This window comes from Cylas formicarius, unplaced genomic scaffold (genome assembly GCF_029955315.1).
Source record: "Cylas formicarius isolate icCylForm1 unplaced genomic scaffold, icCylForm1.1 PGA_scaffold_8__14_contigs__length_24414737, whole genome shotgun sequence".
NCBI classification, from domain to species: domain Eukaryota; kingdom Metazoa; phylum Arthropoda; class Insecta; order Coleoptera; family Brentidae; genus Cylas; species Cylas formicarius.
The window spans coordinates 17,757,878-17,772,310 of NW_026844361.1; the positions used below are offsets into that span (position 1 = coordinate 17,757,878).

At 41.7% G+C, this 14,433-nt stretch overlaps 1 protein-coding gene across 1 annotated transcript in view; it reads left to right on the top strand.

The window, feature by feature from the left end:
* The window catches only part of LOC132706778 (bridge-like lipid transfer protein family member 1), a 41,190-nt gene that overhangs the window by 20,158 nt on the left and 6,599 nt on the right, over window positions 1-14,433 (top strand). The window contains exons 36-57 of the mRNA XM_060678307.1: window positions 495-769; window positions 824-947; window positions 1,007-1,672; window positions 1,724-1,916; window positions 1,969-2,239; window positions 2,295-2,550; window positions 2,603-2,817; window positions 2,878-3,027; window positions 3,092-3,742; window positions 3,796-4,165; window positions 4,246-4,437; window positions 4,497-4,887; window positions 4,945-5,226; window positions 5,283-5,423; window positions 5,484-5,687; window positions 5,923-6,133; window positions 6,194-6,861; window positions 7,934-8,229; window positions 9,832-10,279; window positions 13,032-13,189; window positions 13,246-13,435; window positions 13,492-13,685. Of these exons, the coding sequence (XP_060534290.1) occupies window positions 495-769; window positions 824-947; window positions 1,007-1,672; window positions 1,724-1,916; window positions 1,969-2,239; window positions 2,295-2,550; window positions 2,603-2,817; window positions 2,878-3,027; window positions 3,092-3,742; window positions 3,796-4,165; window positions 4,246-4,437; window positions 4,497-4,887; window positions 4,945-5,226; window positions 5,283-5,423; window positions 5,484-5,687; window positions 5,923-6,133; window positions 6,194-6,861; window positions 7,934-8,229; window positions 9,832-10,279; window positions 13,032-13,189; window positions 13,246-13,435; window positions 13,492-13,685 (6,546 nt within the window). The remainder of the gene's footprint in view (window positions 1-494; window positions 770-823; window positions 948-1,006; window positions 1,673-1,723; window positions 1,917-1,968; window positions 2,240-2,294; window positions 2,551-2,602; window positions 2,818-2,877; window positions 3,028-3,091; window positions 3,743-3,795; window positions 4,166-4,245; window positions 4,438-4,496; window positions 4,888-4,944; window positions 5,227-5,282; window positions 5,424-5,483; window positions 5,688-5,922; window positions 6,134-6,193; window positions 6,862-7,933; window positions 8,230-9,831; window positions 10,280-13,031; window positions 13,190-13,245; window positions 13,436-13,491; window positions 13,686-14,433) is intronic.

The window sequence follows — 14,433 nt, forward strand, 5'->3', positions numbered from 1 at the left end:
TAAGAAGGCTTTTTATTCTACCGATGAGTACTTTGATTGTAGTAATGGTGATCTCTCAGTGTTATATACTTTGCGTGTTTGTACATATCTGTTTTTAAAGTTTATATTTTAATGTTCTAATATTTTTTTTTACTTGTCGACATTATCCGATACTTCTATTAAAAGTTAATGGAAATAAAGACATCCGACATATCTTTGTCTGACTGACGACGTTGTTTTAATGGATGAGGTAGTCAGACTGTTTAATCACAATTTAAATTTGGATATTTTCAATTCAATGCAACGATAAGCGTTTTTTCGGCAATCTTCGTACCTTCTTGGAATCTCCTCTGCCCCTTAGCCACCATCAACTGAGCAGGCTCTTCCTCTTCGATGCTTTTTTCACATTGCAAATGCTTTTTTTAAGCGGAAACACAAGTCGGGTGAATTTTAATGGAATGACCCCACTCCTCTTTCGGTACAACTTAAACCTGACTCGAACGCCTCTCTCATAGGTTACGGTACACTCCTCGAAGACAAAACTATAATCAACATGGGTTCCGATCCGAGCGACGTCAATAGTCACTCGAGTCCCGACCTACCGTCCAGCCCCATCCACAAAACCATAGGTCACACGCATTCGTCCGAGGACTTGTACAGTTGGATGGCGAAACAGGACGCCGTCACCGCCAATTTGGAAAGCGGTTTAGAATCGAGGGTGGATACCCTGCACACGGAGTCTTCAGGAGAGGGGGGCACCTTGCCCAAAGAGAACTACAACCCTCCCGAGGTGCGTGCTCGAAGATCACCAGGGTGAGTTTTTCTTAATTATTTGACCTTCTAGATACCTTTCCATCCGGTGCAAGAGTCGGTCAAGCTGTTGGACGCGAATCAGGTGTTTCAGCCGTTGCTGTCCGCTTTGGGAGTGATGCCGCAACAGCTCAAATTTACCACCATGTCAGATTCAAGTAAATCCTTCGATAGGGTCGCCAAATGGAACCTGGCGGTGATTGTTATATTTGTTTAGATGCTGGTAATGAAGTGACAACGTTGGACGCTCTCGGTTCCAATCTTTGCCTAGTCGGTAACCTAGAGACCTTGCGTATCGACATCGTCGTCTCTGAGCACGGCAAAGTGGAAAAGAAAAAAGGCAAGAACAAGGGCAAACGCGGCCTCGTCATCGAGGTGAATCCCAACGGCGAATCGCCGTCGTTCGTATGCGAGAAAGTCAACGTCGAACTCGAAATCGATCGCATGACAGATATGGCGGTAAACGATTTGATGCGTACGAAGAACGTGCTGTACATATCTCGCGGCCAACTGAAGAACCACACCAGCACGATAATAAACTTCACGATCGGAGTGAGGTACATACACCAGCGGGTGAACATGCCGCTGCTGCGGCTGCTGCACCAGATCAGCAACATGTACCAGAACGTCAAAGACACTCAGAACGAGCTCAGGGAACAGCACCCTGCGGAAATTAGACGTCCCAAAAGCGCCGACGTCCCCGCGAAGCACATTTCGTCGAATTCGGACTTGCTGCAAGACGTGCCAGTGTCTATAGGCAACCAGTTGACATTAAAAATGTCCGATCCTGGTTCGTACGCGTCCCAAGCGAAGCCCATGATATCACCGAGCCCGAGTCTACGCTCGAGACCTCAGAGTTTTGCGCAGAAGCTAAGATCGACGGGTACGGACGAGAACGATTGCCGTTCGATTCTGAGGTACTATTGTTTCGCAGGTAAAAACGTCAAAGGTTACGTTAACCTCAGCGAAGGAGGTGGGACGCCGATAAGCGTGTCCACGCCCACCGGGTCGGCTTTCGAACGGATCACCGTGTCCTCGGATAAAAGTACCGGCAGGTGCTGGAAAACGCTGTACTACCTGCTCGAACTTTACGCTAATATGCCGGATACCAAGACAATTAAACACAGGTCCGTCTCATGTGTCACTCGGTCGCATCTTTGTAATCTCGTTGGTCTGTAGGTTTTCAATCGGTACCAACGACATCTCGGAGCACTACAAAGGTAACCGGAAGTACGATATTCTCACCGAAATCAAGTCTAGCGAGGACATAGACAAAGCCGATGGTACTCCTCCCTTGTACATCCACAGAGATGGCAATTCCTCGGCCGCTAGGGAGCACACCAAACTGGTCGTATTCGGGGTAGCGAGGATCCACAGGACTCGACTGCTAGCAACCCTCTCCGGTTTGAAGTTGGAAGCGGAAATAACGAGTCTTCATTCGAGCCTAACCGTTGGTTATGTTTACCGTCTCCGTAAAATATTTCGTCAGTCTTTTTGATTTGCAGGTTAAGAAGAAGTCGATCCCTCAGATGATCGAGTGCTCCCTAACCGGTCAGATCGGCAGGACGATGATCGTTTTGCTCGAGGGCGTGGCTCCCGGTTTACAAACGGTCGTAAAGGTCACCATCGGAAAATCGCAGGCGCTGTATTCGTCAGTCACCAAACGTCAAAAAGATAAAAATTCCGGCTTGCTCACCATCGGCGCGGTAAACATCGATATTCCTCAACATCCCGTGGCTTTGCACGGAATGGTCACCAGAGGTATACCCGATGCGGTTACTCGATAGTTTGGTGATTGATGTAATGGTTCAAGGGAGTAAGCAGCTAAGCTCCACTTTGCAAGAGCTGAGGGTGCAGAGGGCTTCAAGCAGGATGTCCAGGGGCGTTCAGGCGGAAGACGACCAGCAGAATTCGCCCAACCACCCAGCGAAACACATACCCCCCGTCGAAACGACGTTCGTGAAGAGCTCGACCGGCGAGAAAGGTCTATTGAAGCCACTCGTCATGCAGTTTTCGGTCATACTACAGGTCAGTAGTTCAAACGAACGTTGATGGCACCCCCCCCCCCTATCGATCGGTCACTTTCAGAGTTTAAGCATCACAGCGGCGTTGCTGCCTAGTCTGCAAGCGCAGTACAAAATGGACCAGGTGAACAGCACGGGGTTCACCGGCAACAAAGCCAAGTTTACCATTGATTTGCCGCTTCATTCGTTAAGTTTCACCACTAAATTGCCTCAGGTTAATGACGTATGATGTTATTATTTTACTCACTCTTTTTAACCACGATACTTTTTGTCGGCAGGGTTATAACCAGAACGAAAAAGCGGAAGCGAACTTGCCTTCCGAGGCGAGCATTTCATTGCCGGCAGTCCACGTATCCGCCGAGTATATCCCGGAAAGCATGGCGACCAGTTTGAGGACCGACCTGCCCAAAGGCCCTGAAGGCGTGGTATTCCGCCAGGGGGGCTACCTGAACGCGAACGCGGACATAGGCGTATTTGAGCACAGCCTTACCACCGACTTGCTCAATCACTTGGTGTTCGTGCAGAAAGTGTTCATGAAAGAGGTGAACGAGGTGGTTCAGAAGGTCTACGGCGGCGAAAGACCAGTGCCGATTTGGTTGGAGGAGTCGGAGGAGCCGTCAATGCTGAACAAGTTGCTCTTTTCATTAGTGATTAAGATGCAACGGATCCAATTAACCGCTACTACAGCGGGTAGTTCGGCGGTAAGGCTGGAAACGGGAGCTGTAGTGCTAGAACTATCCAACAGGGTGCAGAACGTGTCTGGATCGGCTCAGAGCAACGCGACTGCTAGACTTTTCGGCAAGGCTCAGGTCGACTTGAACCTCTCCTTGGGTCAGATCATTAGGAACGCGGTCTTCGAAGAGGCGGACACCGAATATCAACACGTGGCCTTCTTCAATACCAGGATAAGTCTTAGGAATGCCTTTCAGGTATGGACACGTCAAAAACGCAAAAAATCGCCCCCAATTTAGGTTAACTTTAGGACGAAATCATCGAAGGCGAAGATAAGGAGGTGGTCCTAATCACCCTAAAGCGGCCGCTTATCTATATTCAGCCGGTGGCAGTGGATAAAGCGATCTTGGTATGGTTGAATTACAAAAACGCGTATGACTACTGGAACGAGAAAAGGGCGAACCTCAGCAAGGAGATGAAAGAGGAGAAGTTTCAGTTTGGCCAGTTGACGAGTCAGCTGAGCGCCCCCCATCTTGGAACGCTGTTCCTGCAATTGACCGTCGAAGATATGGGCATATGCCTGCCGCTAAATCCCTTACCTATCACTTGGAACGCGAGGAGCGTGTACGAGGAGTGTCGCGGGGCGGTGGTGATAACCTTGGAGAATACCAGCATTTCGGGTAAATGTTTTAACGTTTTGCGCTTAGGAAATTAGCCTACTAGATCTGTATGATCATATATTATATCAATATGATTTCAGCGTGTAGTTCAGGCTCGCTGGTCAGTAAAGGGAAGTTCTCAAATCTGTGTCTTCGATTTGCGGAAGATTTCGAGAACTCCCTTGACGATTGGAAACCGGACATGACGGATACGTCGATAATGAACTTGTGCGTCGTCACTGAAGGAACATACGAAGTTTGCAGTCGCACGTTAGCCGCCAAACCACCTAACGGTAACCACGTCCATTGCCCTCTCCACGGAGGTGTCATTAAATATCTATGTTTTTTACAGAAAACGCGAAATGGTTATTAAACGTACAGTGGCAAATGGAAGGGGTCGATATCCACTTGGACACTAACGTCGGCAAGCAACTATCGGCCCTGGGTCACACGTTGACCATGTTAACGGGGGCGGAGGAGACGGGCATCCCGTTCGATTATGACAGCGACGAGAACGAGCACACCGACGGCACCCGAGCCTCCCAAGAGAGCATCTTACCGTCTTTCATGTTCGATCCGTCGCTGGACAACAAAAGTCGTTCGAAGCTGATCGAGAAGGAAATGAACGAGCAAGCGAAGATCATAAACGACCTGAGGTCGTTGGGCGCTTCGCACGGCACCATCGAGCTGGAGATGAAGAGGCTGCACGAGCTCGAAACGATGGTCTACAAGGATTTTAGAAGGTGTGCGATATCGTCGATATAAAAGTGTGGGAGACGCAATTCGAAACGTTTCCTTAGGGATATGATCCAGAAACTGAGACGGCAAAGTATGCGGGCATCTTCGATCAAGGGCAAGTTTGGTTTGGGATCGAAAAACAGCACGTTCAGGTCTAAATCGTTCGTCGCGCCCAGTCCGATGCCAGAAGACCAAGGTAGTCCGGGTAGCGCGAAAATAGACACCAACACGGGCAGCTACGACAGCTCACCGAGGTCGGGTCCGTCGAGGTCGGCGTCGTTGAGGGTGAAAACTGTCGACGCGGGACCGAGGGTGACCTTTAGCGACACCCAGACCATGTACAGGTATCGAAGGGGCGGGCTTTTAACGAATATACGCTTGAAAGGTTTCTTTTGACCAGGCAAAAATCGCTTCCGAGCGCCAGCTCCGAAATAAGTTTGCCGGAAACGCATTTGGGCGATTGGGTGGACCAGCTCGATATAGACGGCGAGAAGGTGACTTTGAGGAAAAAGTTGCCCGCTTCTTACGAGTCGGTCGAAGGGTGTGTGTTTGAAAAAAGACGACGTTAGGGGCGTAGTTTAATCTCGGGACGCGGTTCTAGGTCATTAATATTGGACAGCTTGGATATGGATCAAGGTTTCGTGCCTAGTCCGCTGCAGTCGAACGCTGGTAATTTGTCTCAGTCGACGATGACGCAGAAATGTCAAGAGCCAAACGTCGACTTGGAGCTCGACGTGAAAGTGTTCATAAATAGCGGCAAATGCGTGTTGCACACCAAGGACCAAGTTCAAGAAGACTTAAAAATGTAAGTAGTCTAGACGGAGATTGTAACAACGCCATAAACTGAGATGAAACTGCGCGAAAGGTCATCGAAGCAAAGTAGAATTAAGGGAGAGAGAATTTATGAGCAACAAGTGTGCGTGTGGGTGTGGTATCTAAATTTGACTAATAAAAATGATGTTTATCGTATTTGACTTCGTCTTTTGTGGTGTAAATTTTCTAACGTGATCGTTTTTGCCACGCCCACCCCACCCGATTAGTAGTCGAATGAGGAAGGACCGCAGTTGTTCCGCCGCGGGCCTCCTAGAGTATTCCAGCTCGTCGAGTCCCGACCCGGTGCGTAAAAACAAAGAAAAATTGACCTCTCAATCGAGCTCGTCAAAATTGAGGACCACGCCTCACGGCGCGCTAGTCGACCTCACCATTTTCCATATACCAGGGATGGACGTAAAACTGCAGTACCAGTCGAAGGTGATAATTCACTTCTAAGTTGCCTGATGGTTTTCGAACACTTTTGTTTTCTCGATGAAGGTCATAATGGAGGACGCGGCGCCCGACCACTTCGATAAGGCGTTCCAGTCGACTATGAAGACGCCGTTCAACGGTTCCGAACAAAATCGCATCGATTTAGCATTCAAGAGGCAGGACGGCCAGGATTTCAAGTCGCACAGCCTCAATTCCGACATTTTGCGCAGTTCCTCGTCGATGCACGGCATAACCAACCCGAACTACGGCCACAGCCCCACCTGTAGCCTGGACAATTTTCAGTTCGGTAGCTACACTCCACCAGACGAAGATTCATTTCGCACGTTTACCGGCGGGAACGCCTCTTTCGGAACGTCAAAGAAACAGGGCATTAAGCGCGCATCCCTGTTCGCGTGGATGACATTGCAAAGCGTGCCGGAGGAGACCATCATTAGTCCGCACATTTTGGAGTTTCTCGAACAGACGTTGGAACCGATACCGATGAAGACCATTAACACGACGGACACGTCGTTGCTATCGTCGGACCAAGACATCAACTACGGGAACTACGTCTACGCTAGCTTCCCGGTGGACGTCATAGTTTATTTCCACATGCAACCGAGTACTTTCAGGTTCAGCTGCCTGCCGGTGTCTAGGGTCGAGTGCCTCCTCCAGCTGCCGTCGCTCGATATAGTGTTCAGTTCAAAAAGGGCCGAGGATGAACTTTTCTCCAGGTTAGTTACCAGGGTTTATTAAAGTGACAATTTTTTTATTGCAATGGGAACCGTTTTTAATTTGGACAAGCGCATAGAGAGGGCGTCTCATATGTAAACGTTCTTATCAATAACTTTGCAGGTGCACTTAGTATGAGTCAATTCCATACGAGAAATCCAGCAAAAGAGTACCTAAAGACTTTGTTTTAATGTTGTTCGGAATGTGACCCGATTTTCTAAAGGAACTCGAGGAATTTTCAAAGTATATAGTCGTTTTCGTCATAGCTGTTAGATTTTTTAGATTGTTGACGTTGATTGTAAGTCGCCATCATTTTTATATAACATTGGTGTGCTTAGTTTTGCCTAGTCTGGCCGTTTCCTTTGGCATAGTGGGTGCGTTCCCTCTCTTGTTGGTAGAATCTGCATTTAGTGTTTTTTTTTTTCATTTCTACTAGGCTTGGATGCATCTTAAGTCGGCTGTAGCCCGTCCTTATGTGAGTACCACTGTCACGGCCTGTTTTAAATGGGATTTTCTTTACATATTGACGATTTTCAAATGGATTTAGCCACCCCACAAGATTTTTTTTTTGATACCCATAACAGCGTCACTTTATTTTGACCTGTTTAACGCAGTATGACAATCCAAAACACATTGGGATGTTATTTTGCTGAATTGCATAGTTTTTAATGCGTCTTGATTGGAGGTGAAGATAGAAATTTTTTTCACCAGAATTCCACGATATTCACAACCTCTTGGCTGGTCTTTAGAGGAAGAAGAGAGGAGGAGAGTAGTAACACTTCTTATCCTAGTAGAAACCTTAAGGAATACGACCCAAAGCAAAGATAGTTTGGACTGTTTCTAGCGCTCTCATAATAGAGACGTGATTGAGGACCCCTTCTATGTCTAGAAAAGTGATCACTCCTTGTTTTGTATTGTCTTTGAGAGCAGCCTATTTTTAAAAAGGATTGACACTCATTTTGGAACTTTTGCATAAATGAAGATAGGCTTATGAATCTATCAACCGACATGTATAAATTATTAGTAGCTTATATAGTGGATATAGTATCTAAATAGTTTAAATTATTTGTTTAGTGAATTTGGTGATGGGGCACCAAACACTGCCGCAACCGCAGTCGGCGGTTTAAGCGTGACCGGTTGCCTATCGGACTTTTCCGTGTACATTTTCCATCCGTATGGCGGCAAAAAGTCCGCCCTTAAAGAAGCCCAGTGGTCGCCACTGTCCGACAGCGAGCGCAAAGATTCGTTATCGATCAACGTCGAGTTCGTCAAGTTTCACCTCTCGCGTTCGAGAATGTTGAATTTCAAACAGGAGACGACCAAAGGCGTCAAGGGTGCCGATCAGAGCCGAGCCGTCATCAGGTTTTCAAGTAAGTCAACTCCATTATATTATAAAATATCGGTAAAACAGTGGAGAAAGGATTCAGACATGTGAATGTTCTGGAAGTGAGAACAAATAAATAAATAAAAAATATACTAAAACTAACTAGCCAAGCTTTTCTCTTAAGAAAATTAAGTTTAATGCTGAAAAACAAAACATTTGTTTTTCAACTGAACTACTAAATGATCTAAAGAACCTAGAGAGTGTGTGCTGTTAAGAAATAGAACTAACCTACTTATTAAATATATATATTTTTTTTAAATCAAAAACGGATTAAACTTGAAACGAGTAGCACTAAAAGATGGAGTGTTAAAGCCAAAACATGCTAAACATTAAATATTATTAATCAACTAAACAGAAGAAATGTAAAAGGAAAGCATTGTTACGAAATTTGAAGCTTTTTTATTTTGTGCTTATTTATTTTATTATGCTACTGGTTGTTTAGCGTTATATATGTATATATATATATATATATATATATATATATATATATATATATATATATATATATATATATATATATATATATATATATATATATATATATATATATATATTTAATTTCGGTTTAATACCTTGATGGCAAGAATCTGTTTTAATAGGATTTTTATAATATTTTGATACCTAATAATACAGAGTGTTCAAAAACTTAGATTAAACACGAAATTTAGAAAACTCCCAAAAATCTTTTATTTTTTTTTAATGGAAACCCCCAAATTTCATAATTTTATCTTATTTACCATTAATAATAAAGGTAAGTGTGTATAAGATTGTCTATGCTGAAAATGTTTAGTTTTTGAAAGATTGAAAAAATTAATATTCTTATGACGATTTTGCTGCGGGTTTGAAGCTTTGTTATATCTATTCTTAGTTGGCTATGACAGCATTTAAAAAATATTCCAAAGAAATGTACGAGGCTGCCAGTTATTATTTCAAAATTATCAAAAATTATTTAACCTAAATATTATAATTTATTTTATTGAAAGCATTTTAAACAAGACAGAGCAGTCATAAAATTTTTGACAAAAGAAGGGTTAGCACTTTTTGAGTTGTTATTAAAGAGATGTAATAAGTGTCTGGAAGTTAAGGGGGATTATTATATTGAAAAATAATTTTAAAAAATGTTATTCTACTTTGTTTCTTTCGTATAGAACATTATATACGAAATTTTCCTAGAAACTTGAGTAGAATCCAAAAATGTAATAATATACAGAATGTTCAATTAAAAAAAAAGAAGTTGTGTTTACCCAAGCAATACTGAGTGCCCTGTATATGCAAAATTATAATAGAATAAAACTTCGTTTCAAACCAGATGACTTTTATATTTAAGATTTTTTCGTACACTCTGTATATTCTGAGATAAGGTATAGGGTTACGTTATATTGGCCACCTTCTAAATAGATATTTTATCTTTCTTCTACGAGATAATAATGTACCTCTCATACCTGTCACATTTTGGAGTTTTAAATAGTTAAAATTTAAATAAAATCGATCTATGTATCTACTTATCTAAAATATATTAGTGTTAGTCTCGTATAGACCGCAGTGATTTTAATATCTACCTGTATATTGGCTATCCTCGTCTACATAGCTATCATCGATATCGGTTCCGCGTCATTTAAATACGACATGCGACGTCTGACGGAGATACTGGCGTTTCCGAAGGCGTGGTACAGGCGGTCCATTGTCCGTCGTATGTTCCTCGGGGATCTGAGCATGTCGGCAATGTATAGCGAGGACGAGGACGTCACATCGAGCGGTGCATCGCCAGGAACGTCCAGAAATCACGACAGATCGTCCGCGACGCCCCTGTTGGGGTCGGCCCGGTCGCGTAATAACGATCCGGATCATTCCAACCACAGGCGCACGAGGCTGAGAGACGTCGACCGAGGATTCAGCTCGGAATCGAACAACGACGAACAGCTCAGCTCGTCCGATCACAAGAGCTTAACCGCGTGGGAGACCTTGGTACTATTCGCCGTCAATTTCAAGAAACTGAACGTGCACATGAACATGGGCAACGTCATGGGCAACGTAGCGTAAGTATTACATCCACTCCTGAAGGTGGAGACTATGTTGGTAACCTTTTTTATTTAGAATTTTGGAAAAAAAATGTTTAATACCAAAAATTGTATTTACAAAACTTCTGGATTCCTCCTGCATCGGTTTCGTCAATCGTCCTGTTAACTGAAACTGAAACTAGTTTCAGTTACGCCCTGGGGAAGCCAACGGTATGATTGGCGAAACGTTTGTGAAGGTTTTATGGGAATTTAATTATTTAAATTTAAAATGGAGATTAATCGGGTTAGTAAATTGTCCTCCGTTTTCCTTTTTATTTAAACATATTTTTTAACTTATCGGAAGCTTCAGTGAGTCAGTCAGTCATCATTACTTCACTCCTAATGTCATCTATATTGTCATACCGCCCAAAATATATTTTGTTTTTTAAATACTCCCACCAAAAAGTATCTACAACACCTGGGCTATTGCCGTATCGCTCATTGGATCAGTATTATTTAAATGTTCTGTCACTGGAGCAACATTATTGAAAGAGGCTCCATCCTGTTAAGGTCTGTTCATAGATATAAGAAAGTGACCAATTGCTTTTGAATGGGATTATCCAAAGGCGGTCATTAGCATACAATGCAACAAGATTATTACCTAAAGTTTCGGAATTTAAATTCAGTTAAAAATGTGGTCTGTAATAGAAAATAATTTTATACCTACCTGTGTTTAATATTCTTTGGTTTGGTATACTACTTAGTTTAAGTTTCTTTAGCAGTTATTTTTATTTGTAATTGTAATTGTAATACAGCCTGTGTGCGAATTATGCAAAATGTGTACTATTATTCTATGTATTCTATTGAGACTAAGGAAGTTATAGACAATGTTTATTTGACTCTCATAGAACGTGGTGCCAGCAAGCAAGCATCTTTAGAAGAAACGGCCACATTGACGAAAATTCCAACATCAACTGTATGGAAAATTGTGAATAATCCCATTTCAGCGAGGAAAAAAAGAAGCGATGCTGATATTTTCTCGAGTGTGGATGAATGTGATTAAGATATAATACGGCGTAAAATTTACCAGTTATACGAAGAACAAAGCGTGCCTACATTAAATATCTTAATAAGGAGACTTGAAAAAGATGAAAAAGGTGTTAAATGTGGCAGAACTACCTTAGGGATGTGTATTCAACACATGGGTTTTAGATTTAAAAAAATTGACGAAAGGCAAGTTTTGATGGGATCTTTTAGAATTCGGAAATGGCGACTTGAATATCTAGATAAAATCAGGATTTACAGAGAACAACAAAGACCAATTATTTACTTGGATGAAACCTGGTTCGACGCTTATGATACCCCGGAAAAGGGTTGAGTTGTCTCAACTAATAAGTGTAAAACAAACGCGCCATCCAAAAGAGGTAAAAGAATAACTATTTTGCATGCTGGCTCTAAAGATGGTTGGATTCCAAATGGACTTTCTCAGTCTGCGAAAAATATTAAAGATTCTTCTCTGGGTTACCATGAAGACACCACCGCTGATTTAAAAACAAACTAGTTCCAAACATGCCTCCTAATAGCTTCATTGTAATGGACAGTGCAAGTTATCACAGTAGATAGTTGACTAAAACCCGTTTCTCATGTGACAAAAGCAACAATCCAAAACTACATGTATAATAACGACATTTATTTCACGAAGATTATAACAAAAAGCAATTAATTGAACCTACAAAAGGAATACGTCTGTGATACCTTACCACTGTATATTGAATCCTATTGAACCTGTTTGGCACCAACTGAAACCTGCCAATGCCTCAAACTTATAGAAACCGAAGTTTTTAACATCCCTCCACAAAGTTGGCCAAATTCTGTTATATATATAGAAAAATTATTATGTGAATAATTTCAAGTAATTTAAGTAGGTAATAACATAATTTGTAATTTTATTTTCGATTTAAACATAAACACACACATAAATAAATATTGTTTAATATATTTCCTAACAAAACCACATATAATTAAATTCTAAGCAAAGTACGGACCTGTTCGGCTATATTTCATTCTTACATCTTGCCTGGGTCTTTTCTTTAACTGACACGAATTTATCTATGAACAGACTTTACCATATATTTTGCAATAATTCATTAATTCCGTTATTTAACATTCTTAAATAGATTAAATAGTTTAAAACTTTTAACACATGCCACTGGTGTAAGTTTTTTTCTATTGGTATGGTAAAATTGAATTCGTCAGTCTATGATATTTTATTAAAAAAAAAAAACAACACTTACAATGTATGTTTACAGAAAATGCTAACGCTTATTTTTCTCAGTACAATGTTGAACCTTGGTAAATTTAACCAAAACCCTAATAATTGATTTACTTATGAACGAATCCCAAATGTACGAGAGAAAAAACTTGTATTGCGGTTTATATGATTGATGATTACGATCCAGTCTTCAATTTTTGTTGGATATAACAAAGTGCTAGATGCAAGCAGTCTCCTGATGATGATGTTTGGAAACCGCTGATGTCTTTATTATCTCTGGTGGTATTTTAACATTTTTTTCCTTGTTTTTCCGATGTGTTCGAAACCACAGCTGTCTCTGATATTATGTTTTTTTTAGCATTTTTGATAGTTCGTTGACATTTTGAACATATAGAACTAATGGAGATACCGCTCGGAAAATTGAGCAAATTGATTAAGCAATGATGTGGTATTGAATTTAGTTATCGATCATTTTGAGTCGGTTTGTTGCAAAGTGGAGACTATAATTATATTTTCTAGGTGGATGACTAAAGATTTCCGCAGCGACGGACGCCTCAGTATAGGCTCGACGGGTCACAAGAACCTCTACATAGCGTTCGGTCTGGGCGGCTCCAGTCTGGACGCCAAGGGCGGCATTGTGGGAGGCAACATAGAAATCGCTAACATAGACACCTACGGTAAGTTCCAAAGAGGTGCAATACACCAATAGAGTAATTAAAACGTTTTCGTCTAGTTCATATCAGGGAGGAGCCGGAAGTGGAGCCGCACCACACCGTCGGTCTGAGGCTGAGGGCGCTCGAGTTGAGGTTAGATTACATGGCGACGTCGGTGTTGATGTGCCGCGTGAGCGATTTGAAAGTGACGCTGAGGGACTTGTGGCAGATCAACAGGCCCGCGGCGAGAGACTCGCTACCGACCAAAAGGTAAAGTGTCGAAAGGTACAGCGTTGCCAACCTAAACTCTAACTGTGCGCGCGCAGGCCGGCTAGTATTTTCGTGCGCGGCGAACTGAATTGGGACCAGCTCCAGATGATGATTTCGAAGTCGACCACGGCCGACTTACTGAAGATGTTCAACAAACTAGACGAGTTCTTTTCTCAGCAGTTCAATAGCAGCAAGAGGGCGTTCAGCGGCTTTTCTGGATCCCGGCCAGCGAGGATGCCCACGCAGAAAAGTGAGTAGGCAGATGTGGGTTTGACGCACACCGGCAGCGGGCTCGTAGGGGCCTTTCATTTTTTCTTGTCTGGTCTTTACAGGGTGTTCTATTTTGTCCACTTTAGCCTTTAATCTGTATCTCCAAGATAACGTTCTCTTTTTTTCTTCCTCAGAATGCAGTGCTGTAGATAATATATTATAATAAATAACAATTTTCTTCAAATTTATGCGTAATGTTATGAGAATAACAATAATAAACAATTGATAGTTAGATATTACTAATTAACAATTACATATAGGTACTTTTTTATAAAAGCATAACATTTTCAAAAATAATATAATAAGCCCATCGAGTAAGTGGACCCCCCCATTTACCGCTTGATCATAAAAAATTAATCTATGTATATTTTTTATAAGTACTTATGATGGAAAATTGATCCCTCAAACTATTTTTTAAAATTTTGATTTTAACATTTTTTTTTATAATGAAAATTTTAAGCAATTTTAGTTAAAAAATGGATTCAAAATCAACAGTAAGAGATAAATGTATGAAGTTTTCAGCATCCATGGTCAAATGTCTATGCTTTAAGATTATATTAACCACTTAAATTATTTGTTTATTTTCGTATTGTTAACTAACTTTTAACTTAACAAATGAAAATTTAACTGATTTCTTAACTAACTTAAAAGTTAGTTGATAATACGAAAATAAACAAATAATTTTAAGTGGTTAATATATTCTTAAAGTATAGATATTTGACCATGGA